Raw genomic sequence first — 20244 nt, 5'->3', positions numbered from 1 at the left:
AACTACTTACTTTGGAAAGTGTAAGATAAAATAATCGTCATTAACCTACCATAACCTAAACGTATCTTTACCTTATGATTAAAATAAAAATATTTTTAAGATCAATAAACTCTTTTTAAACATTTAAATATTATGAATTCCCATTTCCGAAACTTCCACTAAGGTTCAACTGATAAATCCCCAATTGAAAAGTTCATAATATGCGTATCGTTGAAATTTAATAAAAAGAGGAAAAAAATAACAGTTCCCATAAAAATATTATTTTGTTTTAAAGAATTAGTATGTTCTTACAAAACAATAACACAAAATTTAAAAGACTTAAGCCCGTATTTAATTTCAATACAAATGGCATATGACCATCAATATCTGTTTTTCAAGGTGTCGTCCTGAAAGGGTTAAAAAAATCATTTACCGAAAAGTTAGTGGAATATTGTGTAGATGTTATGTTACTAATTATTGTAGGTAGAAACTTAAATTTTGGCAAATGGACTAAGCCGTTTTTTTGTTAAAATGTGTTATTATTAGGCATAGGTCATAATTACTAAATATTTTTAAAAGCAATAGGTGATATTATTAATGTAATTTATGAATAAGACAATTTTAGCTTAGGCACATAAACAAAAAAAGTGTTATTTACTTAGTGTTACCAAAAATGCGTTACGCTGTTACCTGATAAGAGATAATAGACTAAATGATAAATTCATAACAGTGTAAGTGCCCAATTTCTCTATGAGTTGTTTTATGCCAGATATTAAAAACTACAATATTAGCCAGAAACTTGATGTTTTAATATACTAGCCACCTTAGATACTAACTTGTTACTGCTTGGTAATATACTACATCATTATTTATAATTCCACCAATACTCTAAATTTATTTAGTACTTACAAGATACATGAAAATGCTCTTTCGTAGTTGCAGACTCGGCTGAAAATTTTTTTTATTTAAAAACCATTTCAACTTCAACTATCTATGGAAATGAATCAATGCTAGTGTATTAGCTAATTAGCTACTGTAGTCTACACATATTTTAGTAAAGATAATCTGTTTTTTTTAACAATGTTATGTGTACAAATTAACTTTTAGTTATAGCACTAAATTATATGCAACGAAAAAAATACCATGATATATAAAACTATTAATTAATGGACACGATATTTTCAGGTGTGGGTGATAATAAATAATACAAGCCTGAATAACATTGTCGTTATACTTACAGCGGTAATATTATTTTTAGTAGTTCTTTATTTTAAAATTGTAAACTGGAGATATACATCATTGGCAAAACAAATACCCGGTCCAAATGGATATTTTTTTATGGATGGGTTACTTCTTTTACTTGGAGGATCTGAAAAAATGTTGATGAATATATTCAACATTTCCAGAAAGTAATTATGTTGTATTCACGTCTATCTATTACGTTTAATACTCTTTTCATATTCTCAATTTCTATTTAAGAGCAACAATAATTTGTTTGTGGTTTTTGTTATACAGATACGAGTACACCTTACACAAGTGGTGGGTTTTAAATAGCTTAGTCGTATTTCTTAATAAACCTGAAGATGTAGAAGCGGTTCTCACTAATCCTAATCTGTTCCAAAAAGGTAGAGTTTATAATGTGTTAAGCGAATCAATTATGGGCGATGGAATATTTACAAACAGGATGTTTCATGAATGGAAAATGAACAGGTGAACTTTTTTAGTGTTAGATTAGATTTATTTTTTATTATAATTATAAAAAAGACAACCTGAAAAAACAATCTAGTGTCAATATGTATAACCAATTGAAAAATATAATGGAAAATATTAAAACATGAAATTACATACTTACAAATTTCATTTGAATTTTATATCATACTTATAGAAAATTGGTATCTTCGGGGTTTAAGTTTTCGATGCTTAAATCGTTCGTACCAATATTTTACGAGGAAGCAAAATTCTTAAGCCAGGTGTTGTACGAGAAACGGGAAAATAATACAAATGAATGTGAAATAAGCTGGGCAATCGGTATGGCGACAATGGAGATGATCGGAAGAACCGCTTTGGGTGTAAAATTAAATGCACAGAAAAACGCAAAGCATGTATTTGTGGAGAATTTACATGTCATACTAAAGGTATACGTTCAATATTTCATGATTTCTGGAACGAAACTATATTACAAGGCACACTTTATAACTAATAAGTACTTTACCGATGATGTTTTTGAGTTGGCATGTCAGCCTTTTTTAATGAAGATTGGTTTTAGGTTTGGGAATACCGAATAACACACCCGTGGTTTTGGAACAAAAGTCTATTTCAGTTTTCTTCGCTTAAACGTAAACATGACATAAGTCAAAGTAAAATTTTTAATTTCATCGACGATTTAGTTCAGAGAAAAAATACAGAATTGAAGAACAATATAAACAATCAGGAAGAATATAACGAAGAATGTATTGGCCTTAAATCTAAATCGTTTATTGAGATAATGCTCGAGAATGAAAATCAGTTGACATTTAACCAATTACGGGATGAAATAATTACTGTTATAATTGGTACGTGTTTTTTTTTAAAATGACTTTTGGAAAGAATTGGTCGTATGTTTATTATATATTTTAACATGCGTATTAAGAGGAATTGTTTTTCTCTATTTTTTTTTTATGTGGTATTTAGGAGGTCAAGACACAACAGCTATGACGAACGCATGTATAATATTTATGTTGGCTCATCATCAGGATGTACAAAATAAAGTAACCCATATTTTGTATTTTTATATAAATTTTAAAATTACACGTTTTGGGTATTCTTGGTAACGAAAAAATTGTATATTTTTTTCTTTGCCTCATAATAGGTGTTGGAAGAGTTATTGACAATATTTTCTTCTGGCGATCCCGATCGACAACCTACCTATGATGATTTACAAAACATGGAATACTTGGAACGTGTAATCAAAGAAACTATGCGACATTTCCCCCCCCTCCCATTATTTGGCAGAAACGTAGAAAAGGAAACAATGATTGGAGGCTATTTAATCCCTGCAGGTACGGCCATAGATATATTTGTTTGATAACTATCCACAATTGATACTTAAAATAACAAAGTAAAGTAATTTTTAAAAATATCTGCAGGGTCAACGTTCCTAATTTTCCCTGCTCTGTTACACTTTAATGCGCAAATCTATCCCGATCCGGAGAAATTCAACCCGGACAACTTCTTGCCCGAAGCATGTCGCAGTCGCCATCCGTATTCGTTTCTTCCTTTTAGTGCTGGTTATAGGAATTGCCCCGGTTACAAATATGCAATGCTTCAAATGAAAACAGTCATCTCAACTCTGATCCGGTCTTATCGTTTTCATCCGTCGGATAAGTGTCCTAAACCAGAAAATCTTCGTGTAATGTTTTCAACGACACTAAAATTTGTCGACGGGTGTTACGTTAAAATAGAAGCGAGACCGTAATCAATTATTGAAGCAGATTTTAGAACCAAAATTATTTACACATTTATATTGTACTGTTCGGATATTTTGTAATGATATTAGATAGGGTTTTGTTATTTTTTAGATTTTAGGTATTTCGGTTATGGTTATTATTTTGGCTTACCAATTTGTCGGTGTTGTCTCGTTTTACTAAATATTTTCTGTAAACTTTTTAAGTTACCTAAACGCATATTCTCTCGGTTTTAGACATCATTAATGTGTAAGTGTATTATATTCTTCATATCGATGTCTTTATTTTTAGTTTTTGGACTTAAATAACTGCTAAAAGCATTAAAAAATATGTCAATAAAACTGTCATCTAAACACTGTTTAGGTCTTATCGTTTTAATCCGTCGGATAAGAGTCCTAAACCAGATAATCTCCGTGTAATGTTTTCAACGACACTAAAGTTTGTCGAAGGGTTTTACGATAAAATAGAAGCAAGACCGTAATCAATTATTGAAGCAATGTTTTTAATAGTGTTATTTTAATTTAATGTAATCATATTAAATAGGGTTTCGTTATTTTTCATGACGAATATGTAGTTAGTAAAACCGTTGTTATAAATAAAAACATTAAAAAATAGGTTAATTTTTTACTCGTTACATTTTTGAATCGATATGAGGTTAAATTAGAGTGTTATTATTTTAGCCAGCCAAGAAAAAACATTATACCATTTTATTATTATCATATTAAACAAATTATTTAATCAATTTCTATTTAAAATATGTAAACAATTCCAGGGAGACTTAGTAGGACTTAAAAATTAAAAAAAGATATCTTTTCGTGGAGTCCTTTCTTGGATCCATATAATTATGAAAAAATTCACTTTAGAACAATATATTGTTGTATTTCAAAACCATATTATACTCATATCAGTGTGTTATTATAAAATAAATTACTAATCTAATAGTTAATTTCCAACTATAATCAGCAAACTACGATTAACGGATGATAAGCAATTTGTCTTGATAAAAACGGAATAATAAAAAAAAATGTAAAAACTCTTTTACCCTCAAGGATAAATGTTTTTATAACATAAACTGACATAATTTTGTTTTATTTCGCTTTATTCTAATGTGTCCTAGATTGTAAATTATGAATATGACAATTTGCCCATGTTTTTAAAAACCATTTCAACTTCGATCAATTCTATTTATTGGGGCTGTTACTTGTTTTATTACTTCAGGGAACTTAAACACTAAAGATTAATTTATTAAAAATTAGCAGAAGGTAATTACGCCTATCTATCACATTTTATTACTCTTTTCGTATTCTCAATTTCTAGTAATTTAAGAGAAACAATAATATGTTCGTTGTCTTTGTAATACAGATACGAGAATACCAGATTAGCTACACTATAGTTTATACATATTTTAGTAAAGATCATCTGAATTTTTTTTTTTTCAATGTTATGCGTACATATTATCTTTTAGTTACAGCATAATTGTAAAATAAATTATTAATAGTTAAATATTTTAGCTTCAATTCAGGGCTGACAAGGTGTTATTTTTTTACATTGGTATTGATAATTATCTAATTTATTAAATTTAAATGTATGTATTAAACTTCTTAAAAACAAATGTTATCCATTTTTTATCTCTTAACCTTTTTTTATTGCACTGTTATTTTAATAGTTATAAGTATAATATGAAAAAAAAAACAACTTATCATAGCGATATAGAATAAAGAATAAACAACTTAGTTTTTGATATATGAATATTTTAGCTTCGATGCAGAGCTGAGAAGATATTGTTTTTACATTGATGTTTTTAATTAGTTTTCATATTTGTGTCTGAGCCCATGAATCACCTAAACCGCATACTTTAGATAGTGTAACAAAAATAATCGTCATTATTCTTACCTAACCTAACCCAAAATGTATCTATCTTATTACTAAAATAAAAACATTTTTAAGATCTATAAACCATTTGTAAACATTAATATATTATGAATTCCCATTTCCGAAACTTCCACTACGGTTCAACTGATAAATCCCAAATCGAACAGTTCATAATATGCGTATCGTTCACATTTAATAAAAAGAAGAAAAAAATAACCGTTTCCATATCATTTTTACATAAGTATATATTATATAAAACATATAAACCATATAAAACATCAATTGGGGTTAAAAAAGCCGTTACAGTGGGGTCGGGACATTGGAAAGTGACAGATTTACAGGGATTATTATAACTGAAAGTGTAAATTTTTATTAGTAAATAAACGCTTCGATGCGAAACAGTAGTATTTTTTTTATAACAGTACCGTCCAAACCAGTCACAGTAAAAAGCAGCAAAGTAAGAAAATATTAAAGTGAGGTGATGTGTTAAAAAACTAGCATCAAAATGTTTGTTTGAAAGTAATTTTATCACATTCAGTTGTAATAATTCCTGTAAACCTGAGACCTCCCCTTCCCCGTTATGCCGTGACCCTACTATACTGACTTTTTTTGGGAAAAAAACAAAAGATAATTATCATGACTAATTTGATACTGTTTACTATTGCACATATGGCTGAACAAATGTCTGCAACATGTGTAAGACTATTACTTCTGAAGATTGCTTCCATATTAGAGATAATAACAATATTCGCTTTATCTTTTTTTACTGTGGTAGACTGCAATTCTACCGGCATGAACCGCTTCTCGTTCAAAATGATTGATACAATTTAAATTTTTAATTTTAATTGTTAACTGTTATTCATCCAAGACTCAATGTTAGAGTTTTAATTTTTTTTTCAGGTAGATTTCCTATTTAAAGTACACAATACAACGAAAATACGTTTCTAATACATAAAAAATGATTAAAAAAAAATAAAAAAGTCTCTAATCAGTTTTTAATTTTTTCTTTTTTCTTGGTTTGTCAACGTGTATTGAATGTACTGCATCAAAAAATTATTTCATTTACCCATGTAATATAGTTAAAAAAAAGCATACATACTTGTTATATTAATATTAAAGTACACAATATTACAATTACACTATAAAGAAACCATCGTGCGTTATTTCGCATTATTACCAAAGCAATATGCATAATATAGAATATTCTTTATTTGAGTGTAGTGTATTTTAAAATTCAAATTACACTTTCCGACATTATTACTATTGTGTTTTCATTAATTTCCTTTATAATAATTATATAATAAATACAGTTTATGGAAGAGATGCAATTATCAAGCTAATTTTTTTGTCTGGTGAATTTTAATGTAAATTTATTTGCGCTTTGAAAAAACAGTTATTATTGCTCTTCACTGTTTTTACTTTTTTAAATAATTTGTTGTTACATTTTTTTAGATACGGGAGGCTTACCCTATGTTATTATTGTGTTAACATTAACAAACCAAATTATAAATAAATTTTATCGGGTACACAAAGTCGAATAATACAATTAGATGATGCTCTATTTAGTACGACCTAATTTATTTTTAATGAATTAGATAACAGTACCAAGGTGATTGCTGTATCCTTGGACTTAAAAAAGGCATTTGATACTGTGAATCACAAAATATTACTACAGATATTGCCCAATTTTGATATTAATATGTAATTTATTTTGCCCTATATCAATCAATATTCCAATATGGAATGTTAGTATGGGGGGGAGGGATTAGGCGATAATGTTCTAAATAAATTGCAAGTAAACCAGAATAACATAATAAGAATTTGTTTAAACAAGAACTCCTTGCAACATTCTACGACTCAAAATTATAGAGAGCTGGGTATTTTACCAACCAGATTTCTTCATAAAAAAATTGACATTTCGCACACTTGTAAAAGGTTCATACAAGGTAAAAATTATAAATTGTTGGAAGGTAATAGAGAAAATATACGGTATAATATACCTGTCAAATTGTTTTTATAAATCTTTTGTTAATTATTTAGAACCTATGTATTTTAAATCTTTGCCGTGGCATTATAAAAAAAATATTCACTATTCTAAAAGTAATGTTAAAGAAATTGTGTATTAATAATAGTTTTCTAAAATAGTTTAAGTCATTCATATGTTTCTGTTATATTTAATATTACATCTCATACTCACAATTTTTCTATTGTTAAAATTTTTAAATTTTTTTTTGGTTTTTTACTTTATTTTATTTATCACATTACTTTGTTACTTAATGATATAATTTGTGTTCTTAATTATTAATTAATTACTCTCTATCTCTAACACAAGCTATTATAGCTTAAAAGAGATAGATAATCATGTAAACTAACTTGATGTTTTTGTATTCTATGTATTTTATGATGGTTTTTTAAAATTAAATTAAATTTTAAAAAAAATAAACATGGTATGGCAAAATTATTTGGATTCTACGCCACTCACTCATAAACTTAAAAATGTTAAGAAAATTATTGAAAATGGCCTATTCCCTCACACTTAGTAAGACGGCACGAAGTCACCTTAACAAAAGCCAGAATGGGACATTCTCTGTTAACACAAGCATAACAAACAAATAAGGATCCTCCTACCCATTGCGATAATTGCCAAGTCGACCTAACTATAACCAACTTACTGAATCCAACATACAGGGTGTTCCAGCATGAAAGGTGAGTAATAGGTGATTGGGCATCTAGAGGACCCCCAAATAAGCCCCCCATTTTCATTTTTTCGATAAGTCAAAAATTGAAGGTTTCGGCAATTAAGTAAAAAAACAATGACTTAAGAAAAAAAAATTACGCCCTGTTATTCAGTGCTAAAGCTCACCTTAAAAGAGGGGTCACATCATTTTCAGTCCCTTTCGGCTTCTAACTCAAAAAATGATAAGAGAAAAATGATTAGAGACCAGAAATAAATGATAAGTGATAAAAGATAAATGCTAAGACATAATTGATAAGAGATAAAAGAAAAGAGATAATTGGTAAGAGATAAATTATGAGAGATTTAAGATAAATGATAAGAGATTAGAGATAAATGATTAGAAACAAGAGATGAGAAATAAATGATAAAATATAAGTGATAGGAGACAAATGATTAGAGACTAGAGGTAAGAAATAAATGATAGGATAAGTGATAAGAGAAGAGTTAGGGTCTGAAAAAGACTGAAATTGATGTGACCCCTCTTCTAAGGTGAACATTTTGCACTGAATAACATGAATTAATTTTTTGGTTTTTTAGGTCATTATTTTTTTACTTGACTGTCGAAACCTTCAATTTTTGACTTATCGAAAAAATGAAAACGGGGGGCTTATTTGGGGATCCCCCAGATTTTCAATCACCTATTACTTACCTTTCATGCTGGAACACCCTGTATAATCCAGGACAGCTCAAAGCATCTAGACAAATGAAAAACCATATATATGCCGATCATTTTCGAAGGAGCCTTAAATGAAGAGAACAGCACTAAAAAAAAAATATTTTTTAACTAAAATAAACATTGCAGTTAGCCTCTAAGAACTTTACCTTTTGTCCTTTTGTAAAGAACTTAATATCACTTAGTCCTTGAGTCTACAAACGTATAATTGGCTAATAACCGCAGTTGTTGAAGCCTTGACGTAAATAAAACATACCGGTTGTGCTAAACAAATAAAAAAAAAAAAATATGCCCAACAATGAAAAAAACCGAAATTGTTATGCAAACTTTAAAACAAATGACGTGGGATTATTTAGAGTCCAATTAAACGAATAAAATATGTATACGCATTAACTTCCGTATAAAAATGTATTACAATGCAGTAAACGAGTTGACTTGAAAGCCTCAATGCCCGAAATAGACAATAATTTATTCCAAAGGCATTTCAATGACTTTCATATTTATTGCACACAATCTAATTTGTCAATCCTACGGATTTTAAATGTGTTTTTTTTTTCCTAAAGAAAAATATCAGATTTTTAATTTTAGATCCTACCATTAGATAAGAACCACACCACATTAAGGGAGACACAGAAACATCATGTCCTTACATTGTTTCAAGTGAGTTATGGCTTTTTGAGGGCGTTTGAAATACAGTAACAAGTAGTTGAGTTTTTGATTTCGGGTATTTAAGTGTTAAATGAATTTGAATACTTTTGTTAGACAATGGTCTCATTGTATATTGACAAATATAAACATTCTAATATTGTTATAAATTTCTATTTACCTAACAAACATTATAGTTCATATGATACGTTAAAAAATACATATGTTTATTTATTAAATAGTACAAAACAGGCAAAACCCAAGACGTCCAATAGTTAAATTTAGTGTCAGTTGTATTATAATTACAATGTATAATTACTTAACCCTACACTGCATGATTTTGTATTTACACCACATGACAACAGACAAGGTTTCAAAATAAATAGTCAAAAAAAACTTTGTTGTTTAGAAATTATTAAGTACACAATATTACAATTACACTATAAAGAAACCATCTTGCGTTATTTCTCATTATTACATAAGCAATATGCAAAATATCAAATATTCATTAATCACGTGTAGTGTCGTTTAAAATTAAAATTACATTTGCTGAAATTACATTTTCTTTTATAATATTATAGAATAAATACAGTTTATGGAAGAGATGCAATTATCAAGCTGATTTTTTTTTTTTTTTGGTGAAATTTCAATGTAAATTTATTTGCGCTTTAAAAAAACAGTTATTATTGCTCTTCACTGTTTTTATTTTTATAAATAATTTGTTGTTGCATTTTTTTAGATGCGGTAGCCTCCCTAAGTTATAATTGTATTAACATTAACAAACAAAATAATAAATAAAGTTTATCGAGTAAACAAAGTCGAATAATACAATTTTAACCATATCATTGTTTTTACAATGACTAGGATTGATTTATTCAGTTATGCTTCGCCCTTACTAGACCACGACCCAATTATGCTGGCATAATTATTTCACAGAACTTATGAACGTACTCATAAATAACAACCTATTGAAAATTGAATACTAGTGGGAAAGCATATAATATGATAGTATAAAATGTAAGAATAATTATAAACCGAGTTAGTCGTCGTGTATAGTTGCTTTGAATTTATTTTAGAAAATTAGAATCTTAAGTTTTCGTCGTAAAAAAAATGGGATTAAATGAAATGGTTTTGTCTCGGCAGGTAAATAACTATCAACTTAACATTACAATTATTATGACTAGGATTTTAAGCAAAAAGAAAATCCTCATATATTTTTAAATCATTTTTATTGTTAAAATGATTACACTAAAATTATACTAACTTCTTCAGATTCCTCTAAATTGTCCATTATCTAATATCTAAAATTAAAAAGTTTATAACAACATTCTTAAATATATCGTGTTCTTACAAAACGATAACCCAAAATATAAAAGATTAAAGCCCATATTTGAGTTTAATACAAATGGCATATGGACTAAGCCGTTTATTTGTTAAAATGTATTATAACCGGCTTAAGTCATAATTACCAAATATTTTTAGGAAATATGACAATTTACTCATGTTTTTAAAAACCATTTCAACTTCAATTATCCACGGAAATGAGTCAATATTAGCTACTGTAGTCTATACATATTTTGGTAAACATAATCTTACTTTTTTTAACAATGTTATGCGTATATATTTTTTTTTAGTTATAGCACTAAATTATATGTAACGAAAATAATACAATGATAAGAAAAACTACCAATTAATGGACACGATTTTTTCAGGTCTCAGACATAATAAATGAAACAAGCCTGAATAACATTGTCGTTATACTTATAACGGTAATATTATTTTTAGTAGTTCTTTATTTTAAAATAGTAAACCGAAGAAAGACAACATTAGCAAATCGAATACCAGGTCGAGATGGATTCTTTTTGGTGGGAATGTTACCTATAGTTTTTGGAGGACCTGAAAAGCTATTGAAGAATATGTTAAAAGTTGGCAAAGAGTAATTACGCTTTACACAATCCTATTTGTTACATTTTATTAATCACAATATATAGTACTTTGAGAACAACAATAATTTGTTTGTTGTAATTGTTATATAGATACGAGTACGCCTTATTCAAAGTGTGGCTTTTTAATGACTTATACATACTTCCCAAAAAACCTGAAGATGTAGAAGCGGTTCTAACTAATACTAATCTGTTCCAAAAATCTAAACATTATAATGTGTTAAGCGAATCAATTATGGGCGATGGATTAACAACAAACAGAAAGTTCCATGAATGGAAAATGAACAGGTGAACTTTTTTAGAAAGATTATATATTTTTTTTTATTACAATTATAGAAAAACAAAACATAAAAAATAATATAGCGTCAATATGTATAACCAATTGAAAAATATAATGGAAAATATTTAAACATAGAGTTACCTACTTTCAAACATTATATAAATTTGATATCATACTTATAGAAAATTGGTATCTTCGGGGTTTAAGTTTTCGATGCTTAAATCGTTCGTACCAATATTTTACGAGGAAGCAAAATTCTTAAGCCAGGTGTTGTACGAGAAACGGGAAAATAATACAGATGAATGTGAAATAAGCTGGGCAATCAGTAATAATAAATAAAGTTTATCGAGTAAACAAAGTCGAATAATACAATTTTAACCATATCATTGTTTTTACAATGACTAGGATTGATTTATTCAGTTATGCTTCGCCCTTACTAGACCACGACCCAATTATGCTGGCATAATTATTTCACAGAACTTATGAACGTACTCATAAATAACAACCTATTGAAAATTGAATACTAGTGGGAAAGCATATAATATGATAGTATAAAATGTAAGAATAATTATAAACCGAGTTAGTCGTCGTGTATAGTTGCTTTGAATTTATTTTAGAAAATTAGAATCTTAAGTTTTCGTCGTAAAAAAAATGGGATTAAATGAAATGGTTTTGTCTCGGCAGGTAAATAACTATCAACTTAACATTACAATTATTATGACTAGGATTTTAAGCAAAAAGAAAATCCTCATATATTTTTAAATCATTTTTATTTTTAAAATGATTACACTAAAATTATACTAACTTCTTCAGATTCCTCTAAATTGTCTATTATCTAATATCTAAAATTAAAAAGTTTATAGCGACAATCGTAAAATGATCGTGTTTTTATTATAATTTCCAAATTTTGGATAGTGTAAGATAAAATAATCGTCATTAACCTAACCTAACCCTAAACGTACCTTATGACTAAAATAAAAACATTTTTTGATCAATACATTTTTAAACATATACATATTATTATGAATTCCTATTTTCCAAACTTCCACTAAGGTTCCACTGAAAATCCCAAATTGAAAATTTCATAATATGCGTATCGCTGACATTCAATAAAAAAAAAAAAAAAGGATTTCCATAAATGTATTATTTTGTCATAAAAAATTGATGTGTTCTTACAAAACGGTAACCCAAAATATAAAAGATTAAAGCCCATATTTGAGTTTAATACAAATGGCATATGACTATCATTATCTGTTTAAAAAAAGTTAGTTGAATATTGTGTGAGTATTATGTTACTAATTATTGTATGTAGAAACTTAAATTTTGGCTAATGGACTAAGCCGTTTGTTTGTTAAAATGTATTATAACCGGCTTAAGTCAAAATTACCAAATATTTTAATAAACAATAGGTGATATTTATAATGTGATTTATGAATATGACAATTTCCTCATGTTTTTAAAAACCACTTCAACTTTAACTATCCATTGAAATGAGTGAATGCTAGTGTATTAGCTAATTAGCTACTGTAGTATATACATATTTTGGTAAAGTTAATCTGATTTTTTTTTAACAATGTTATGCGTACATATTATCGTTTAGTTATAGCACTAAATTATATGTAACGAAAATAATACCATGATAAGTAAAACTACTAATTAATGGACACGATTTTTTCAGGTCTCAGACATAATAAATGAAACAAGCCTGAATAACATTGTCGTTATACTTATAACGGTAATATTATTTTTAGTAGTTCTTTTTTTTTAAATATTAAACCGAAGAAAGACAACATTAGCAAATCGAATACCAGGTCAAGATGGATTCTTTTTGGTGGGAATGTTACCTATCATTTTTGGAGGACCTGAAAAGCTATTGAAGAATATTTTAAAAGTTGGCAGAGAGTAATTACGCTTTACACAATCCTATTTGTTACATTTCATTAATCACAATATTTAGTACTTTGAGATCAACAATAATTTGTTTGTTGTAATTGTAATATAGATACGAGTACGCCTTATTCAAAGTGTGGCTTTTTAATGACTTATACATATTTCCCAAAAAACCTGAAGATGTAGAAGCGGTTCTAACTAATACTAATCTGTTCCAAAAATCTAAACATTATAATGTGTTAAGCGAATTATGGGCGATGGAATATTTACAAACAGGAAGTTCCATGAATGGAAAATGAACAGGTGAACGTTTTTAGAAAGATTATATATTTTTTTTTATTACAATTATAGAAAAACAAAACATAAAAAATAATATAGCGTCAATATGTATAACCAATTGAAAAATATAATGGAAAATATTTAAACATAGAGTTACCTACTTTCAAACATTATATAAATTTGATATCATACTTATAGAAAATTGGTATCTTCGGGGTTTAAGTTTTCGATGCTTAAATCGTTCGTACCAATATTTTACGAGGAAGCAAAATTCTTAAGCCAGGTGTTGTACGAGAAACGGGAAAATAATACAGATGAATGTGAAATAAGCTGGGCAATCAGTATGTCGACATTGGAGATGATCGGAAGAACCGCTTTGGATGTAAAATTTAATGCACAGAAAAACACCAAGCACGAATTTGTGGAGAATTTGCATGTCATACTAAAGGTATACGTTCAATATTTAATGATTTCTGGAACGAAACTATATTACAAGGCACATTTTATAACTAATAAGTACTGTACCGATGATGTTTTTGAGTTGGCATGTCAGTCTTTTTTAATGAAGATTTGTTTTAGGTTTGGGAATACCGAATGTTACACCCCTGGTTTCTGAACAAGAGTATCTTTCAGTTATCGTCCCTTAAACGCAAACATGACATTAGCCAACTTAAAATTTACAATTTCATCGACGATTTAGTTCAGAGAAAAATTACGGGATTGAAGAATAATATAAACAATCTAGAAGAACATAACGAAGAGAGTATTGGCCTTAAATCTAAATCGTTTATAGAGATAATGCTCGAGAATGGACATCAGATGACATTTAACCAATTACGGGACGAAATAATAACTGTTATGATTGGTAAGAGTTTTTTTTATTATTGTTATTAAGAAGAATTGGCGATATGTGTATTATATTAATTAGCATGTTTTTGAGAGATGTTTTTTATAAATTTTATTTTTATATGTGGTATTAGGAGGTCAAGACACAACAGGTATGACGAACGCATGTATAATATTTATGTTGGCTCATCATCAGGATGTACAAAATAAAGTAACCCATATTTTGTATTCATATATCAATTTTAAAATTACACATTATAGGTATTCTTAGTAACGAAAAAATTGTATATTTTTTTTTCTTGCCTAATAATAGGTGTTGGAAGAGTTATTGACAATATTTTCTTCTGGCGATCCGGATCGACAACTTACCTATGATGATTTACAAAAGATGGAATACTTGGAACGTATAATCAAAGAAACTATGCGACATTTTCCACCTCTTCCATTACTTGGCAGAAACGTAGAAAAGGAAACAAAGATTGGAGGCTATTTAATCCCTGCAGGTACGGCCATAGATATATTTGTTTGATAACTATCCACAATTGATGCTTAAAATAACTAAGTAAAGTAATTTTTAAAAATATCTGCAGGGTCATCGTTCGCAATTTTCCCTGCTCTGTTACACTTTAATGCGGAAATCTATCCCGATCCGGAGAAATTCAACCCGGACAACTTCTTGCCCGAAGCATGTCGCAGTCGCCATTCGTATTCGTTTCTTCCTTTTAGTGCTGGTTACAGGAATTGCCCCGGTATCAAATATGCAATGCTTCAAATGAAAATAGTCATCTCAACACTGGTCCGGTCTTATCGTTTTCATCCGTCGGATAAGTGTCCTAAACCAGAAAATCTTCGTACAACGTTTTCGACAACACTAAAGTTTGTCGACGGGTGTTACGTTAAAATAGAAGCGAGAACGTAATAAGTTATGGAAGCGGATTTTAGAACAAAAATTATTTACATATTTATATTGTATCATTGAATATTTTGTAATGATATTAGTTAGGGTTATGTTATTTTTTAGATTTTAGGTATTTCGGTTATGGTTATTATTTTGGCTTACCAATTTGTCGGTGTTGTCTCGTTTTACTAAATATTTTCTGTGTTTTCTTTTAATTTAAATAACTGCTAAAAGCATTAAATACTATGTCAACAAAAAGTTAAAACGGTTCTCTGAATAACGATAGTTTTTTACTGGTAACATTTTATAAATATGTCATCGACATAAGTATAAATTTGGATCACCGTTCTATTAGCCAGCCATCATATTAATACTATACGGTTTTATAAACGCCATATTCATATATATCGTTATATATATATTCACAATCACATAAAAATTATAATAAACAGGAAGCCACTTCTATTATGTCAATCTATGTGTCTTCCAGACTTTAAGCCTACCGAGAGAAGGATCATCGCAGACAGGCTAGCAGATAAACCTACAATAATAATTTTTAATAGCATCCCACTAGTGACAAAGATTAACTCAAAGAACGGAGCTTCTAATCAACGTCCTTTGCAACTTTGTTAACTAATCGTATGAATGCATTTTTTTTTAATTTATTTTTTATGCCTTATATCTGGAAGAAAAAAAAATGTTTGGCTCTCGGGCTCTTAATTGAGTCCGTGCTAATTGGTCCCAGGTACTAGAACTGAGACATCGGTTGTTAAACTCACATTTTTAGCGTCGAGAAGATATATTTAGATTTGACAATTTAGAATAAAAATCGGAAACAGTAGTTTCAACTAGCTTTATATTAGCTTGAATAACTGTCAATAAACAATCTTGCAACGAAACACAAGTTTGGATAGATTTCGAAGCTTTTTTTATGTCGCTCAACGTTATTTATTTGGTTGATCCGGAGTTTGTATGATTATTTAACGGTGTATCGGATGTAACATTGGTAGTGACCATTATACTTTGATATTTATAAGTGCGCCTTAAGACTGTAAAATTGCAAATAAATGGGTGTTAATTTAATAGTTGCTTCTTACAATGGGAAGGATATACAACTAAATTTACGTTTATATAAACTAATTCAAATTATTAGGACAGATTGTTGTTATTATTGTTATCACGGTATACCTATGTATTTTAACTTTTTCATAACATATCTTTTATTGGTGATAATAGAGTAAAACGGTAGCTAGTATGGCAAATTATTTTACACAACACAAAAATCAGTATTTTCTAATTTTCTAAGTAAAAAAAAATCTACCCAGTCTAAATTAATTCTGTGACCAGTTCTAAGGTCAACTAAGAAAATAAAAACTATATGAGGTAAATATCAAAGAATAATGTAAAAAATTTGAAAATATAAAAAAACCGTTTTTTTTAGCTTCGATGCAAAGCGAGAAGGTATTGGTTTTACTCTGATGTGGGCTTTTTTTTTCGCTGTATACACTGTAACTTTTTTAATATTTCACCAATTCCTTCGAATAGCAACTCTATAAATCACAAATTTTGTCTAGTTTGTACTTTGGGGGGGTAAAAGTTGAAAAAGTTAAATTCTTCACAGACGAAAGTTGAAAAAACAAAAAAAAAAAACGTACGAGTTTTTAAGTTAGAACTTTTACTGGCTATAGTTTCGAGAAAAGTAGTCGGATCGAGTTGAAATGTATAAGAAATAATTATTTGGTATGCCCGCACACGTCATACTCATTTCCCACCCCCCTAGGGGAGGGGGTACAAGTTTTTTTTGTTTTTCGGGGTTTTTAGCCGTAATTTTAAAACTTTTGGGTTGAAAATTAGCCAGTAGTTGGAACTCATATGGATCCATAACATATTAAACGGGTGAAAAATTCGGCACTACAGTTTTTTTTTAATTGCCGGAAAACTGTGTTCTGGCAGATTGCGTATATTTTAACAAAAACACCTAAAATCTTAAAAAAAAATTTATCAAATCATTAAAACAATTTTATGTATATCTATGCAGAATGATACTATTAAGTTTTGTGCTCAATTACCACTTTTGACTTTAAGTTTACACAAATTTAATTTTTTTTTTTTTTACTTAAGTTCCTTCTGGATGATTAAAATTGAAAATATAGTAATATATGTAGCTAAAATGTATTGTTTTCTCCATCACAGTACCAGTATACGTATTATTTTAATTTAAATGTAAGAAAATCGATTTTTCTTTAGAAAATAACGAGAAATTGTTATACAGGATAAGGCAATAAAACGGCAATATTCTAATGTATTTAAATGGGAAAACCCGTTTCACTATCCCGCCCTTTACATTTTAAGGATCTATGAAAAGGTTTTTTTAGTTGCATTTTATTTTGTACATTGTCAATCTAGTAAAATAGAAGTATAAGTAGAATATTGCTTTGAAATAATATAATCTATGAAGTATAAATAGTTTGTGTGAGATTGCTCTAATGGAAGTATATAATATATATTATATATAGTATATAAGTATATAGTATAAATATTAATTTTATTGAGAATAAGCGATTATAATTTAAACTATGGAGTACAAACGATTGAAACATGAATCGTCGACCATTCCAACAAAATATAACAAGACATCGTAGATGTGTTATTTGATCCACTACGTTTTTGCAAAAAAAAAAAAACCAGTACAGTGGGGTCGGGGCATAGTGGGGACGGAGAATAGTTGGGTCGAGGCATAGTGGTGACAGGGAGGTCACAGGTTTACAGGAATTTTTAAATCTGAAAGTGATAAAATCACTTTCGAAAAAACGCTTCGATGCAAATCGGTAGTTAGTATTTTCAAGTCAGTACAGTCCAAACCAAGCACAGTATAAACCAGCAAAGATAGAAAGTTTTAAATGAAGGTTCTGTATTTACAAATGAGCAACTATTTATTGATAGTAAGACAAACTTGAGTTTTTTTTTTAATTCTTGCACCACGAGAGATTAGTATCTTTTTATAAGGTTCGAATGCCATTTTTTTTTTAAATGGTTTAATGATTAAATGATTTTTTTCCTGTTAGTAAAATATTATATAACATTAAATGAAAAATGGAAATTATAATAAAAACACGATTATTTTACGAATGTTTATATAAACTTTTTAATGTTAGATATCAGATAATAGGTAATTTAGAGAGATCTGAAGATGATAGTATATTAAGTCATTTAGAATGTATTCATTTTATCAATAAAAATGATTTTAAAAAATTTTGAGAATTTCTTTAATTTAACCCTGAGTCGTAACAATTGAAATGTTAAGTTAATATTTTTTTACCTTACGACTAACTCTGTTTTTAGTTATTCTTAACATTTGTACTCTCATGTCATACACACTCTTACGAATATTCAGAGATATAAAAAAAAAAATTAAACTTTGAACGGATATTATTTATACTTACGTTCACAAAAATATACTCTGTGAAACTCACATTATATAATATGAATTGTGTTTATATGAAAATTACATTATGATAATAATTAAGTATTTATGTTTTTTTTTTACTAATTTTCATCAACAGAATTTTAACAAGAATATTATATAAATGACAATAATATAAATAATTCATGATTCTTTATTCAGCTTTAAATGTAATTTATACCTTTTTTGTTTTGTTTTAAACCTTGATTTTAATTACGCTTTAATAAGCCAAAAAAATTTATATTTGAATAAATGTATACTAGTTAACATTTTTTATATGTTTTTAATTTATTTATTTTTTATTTTATAATATAAATTGTGTTTATATGAAAATTATAGTATTAAGTGTTTTTTTTTTACTAATTTTCATCAACAGAATTTGAACAAGAAGATTATATTTTAGACCAACACCACGTGGTGTAAACAATTATGTTGTGTACTGTTAATTTATTTAGTTGTGTAGTAATATAAATGTGACAAACTATGTTACTTTTTTGAAATATGAATGACAAATGGTGTTACTCGTATGAAGCATATGATAGCATTGTTTGTAAATTATAACTTTTTTACATTATTGAATATTGTTATAAATACATATAAGTTCTAACTAATGACAAATTTTCAACTTGAAGGTCTTAAAACTACGGCTAAAGAACGCAAAAAATAAAAAAACTTGCACCCCCCTAGGACTTAAAAACTTGTATGGATTTTTTTTTTCAAATTTTGGCTGTAAAACAGTAAACTTTTTCAACTTTCCTCCCCCCCCCCCAAGTACCAGTAAAAGTATTGTTTCCAGTGATAACGCGTAATGACCTAATTGAATAACAAAATTAAGAATATCGGTTACACTAAGACAAACACTTACAATTTTAACCAAATTATTGTCTTTACAATGACTTGAATCTATTACACGGTTATGCTTCGATCTTACTATCTCCCCAAACCAATTATACTGGCTTTATTTTATACAGTGCAAAAAAGTGAATAACTTTTTTCATTCTGTTTTTTTTTTTTTTTTTAAATTCGTGGGAGTGCGTATGAAATGAGAGTATAAATGTTAAGAATGACTTAAAACCGAGTTAGTCGTTGTGTATAATTGCCAAAAATTGAATATAGTAATAGAACTTCAAGTTTTCCACTTATGAAACATACAATTCGATGAAATGATTACGTTTCGGCAGGTAAGAAAATGTATTAACTAAACTTTTTAATTATTAGGACTTAAGGGTTTAAGTAAAAAAAATTGACAATGATCTAATGTATTAAATTTAAATGTTTGTATTGAAATTCGTGACA

General features: G+C 28.2%; 2 protein-coding genes across 11 annotated transcripts in view; both read left to right on the top strand.

Moving 5' to 3' along the window:
• LOC126847992 (cytochrome P450 4C1-like) overlaps positions 1-20244 on the top strand; it is a 64082-nt gene that overhangs the window by 40624 nt on the left and 3214 nt on the right. For 6 of the 10 annotated variants that reach the window (XM_050588477.1, XM_050588474.1, XM_050588475.1 and 3 more), the window contains exons 2-8: positions 1165-1388; positions 1495-1689; positions 1865-2114; positions 2246-2531; positions 2650-2726; positions 2828-3017; positions 3105-3892. In XM_050588477.1, the coding sequence (XP_050444434.1) occupies positions 1165-1388; positions 1495-1689; positions 1865-2114; positions 2246-2531; positions 2650-2726; positions 2828-3017; positions 3105-3433 (1551 nt within the window). In that variant the 3' untranslated portion in view covers positions 3434-3892. Of the gene's footprint in view, positions 1-1164; positions 1389-1494; positions 1690-1864; positions 2115-2245; positions 2532-2649; positions 2727-2827; positions 3018-3104; positions 3893-20244 lie in introns of those variants that run through there. The other 4 variants (XM_050588484.1, XM_050588485.1, XM_050588483.1 and 1 more) reach the window with 2 other exon arrangements.
• Positions 10397-20244, top strand: part of LOC126847995 (cytochrome P450 4c21-like) — a 40590-nt gene continuing 30742 nt past the window's right edge. The window contains exons 1-2 of the mRNA XM_050588491.1: positions 10397-10492; positions 11062-11245. Of these exons, the coding sequence (XP_050444448.1) occupies positions 10460-10492; positions 11062-11245 (217 nt within the window). The 5' untranslated portion in view covers positions 10397-10459. The remainder of the gene's footprint in view (positions 10493-11061; positions 11246-20244) is intronic.

Source organism: Adelges cooleyi, unplaced genomic scaffold (genome assembly GCF_023614345.1).
Source record: "Adelges cooleyi isolate 19-005CV unplaced genomic scaffold, UGA_ACOO_1.1 ACOO_flye_CR_arks_rails_tigmint_CR_PRNA_14, whole genome shotgun sequence".
In the NCBI taxonomy this organism is placed as follows: domain Eukaryota; kingdom Metazoa; phylum Arthropoda; class Insecta; order Hemiptera; family Adelgidae; genus Adelges; species Adelges cooleyi.
Note: the sequence above shows the minus strand (reverse complement) of the source record. Positions and strands in the feature narration are given on the sequence as shown.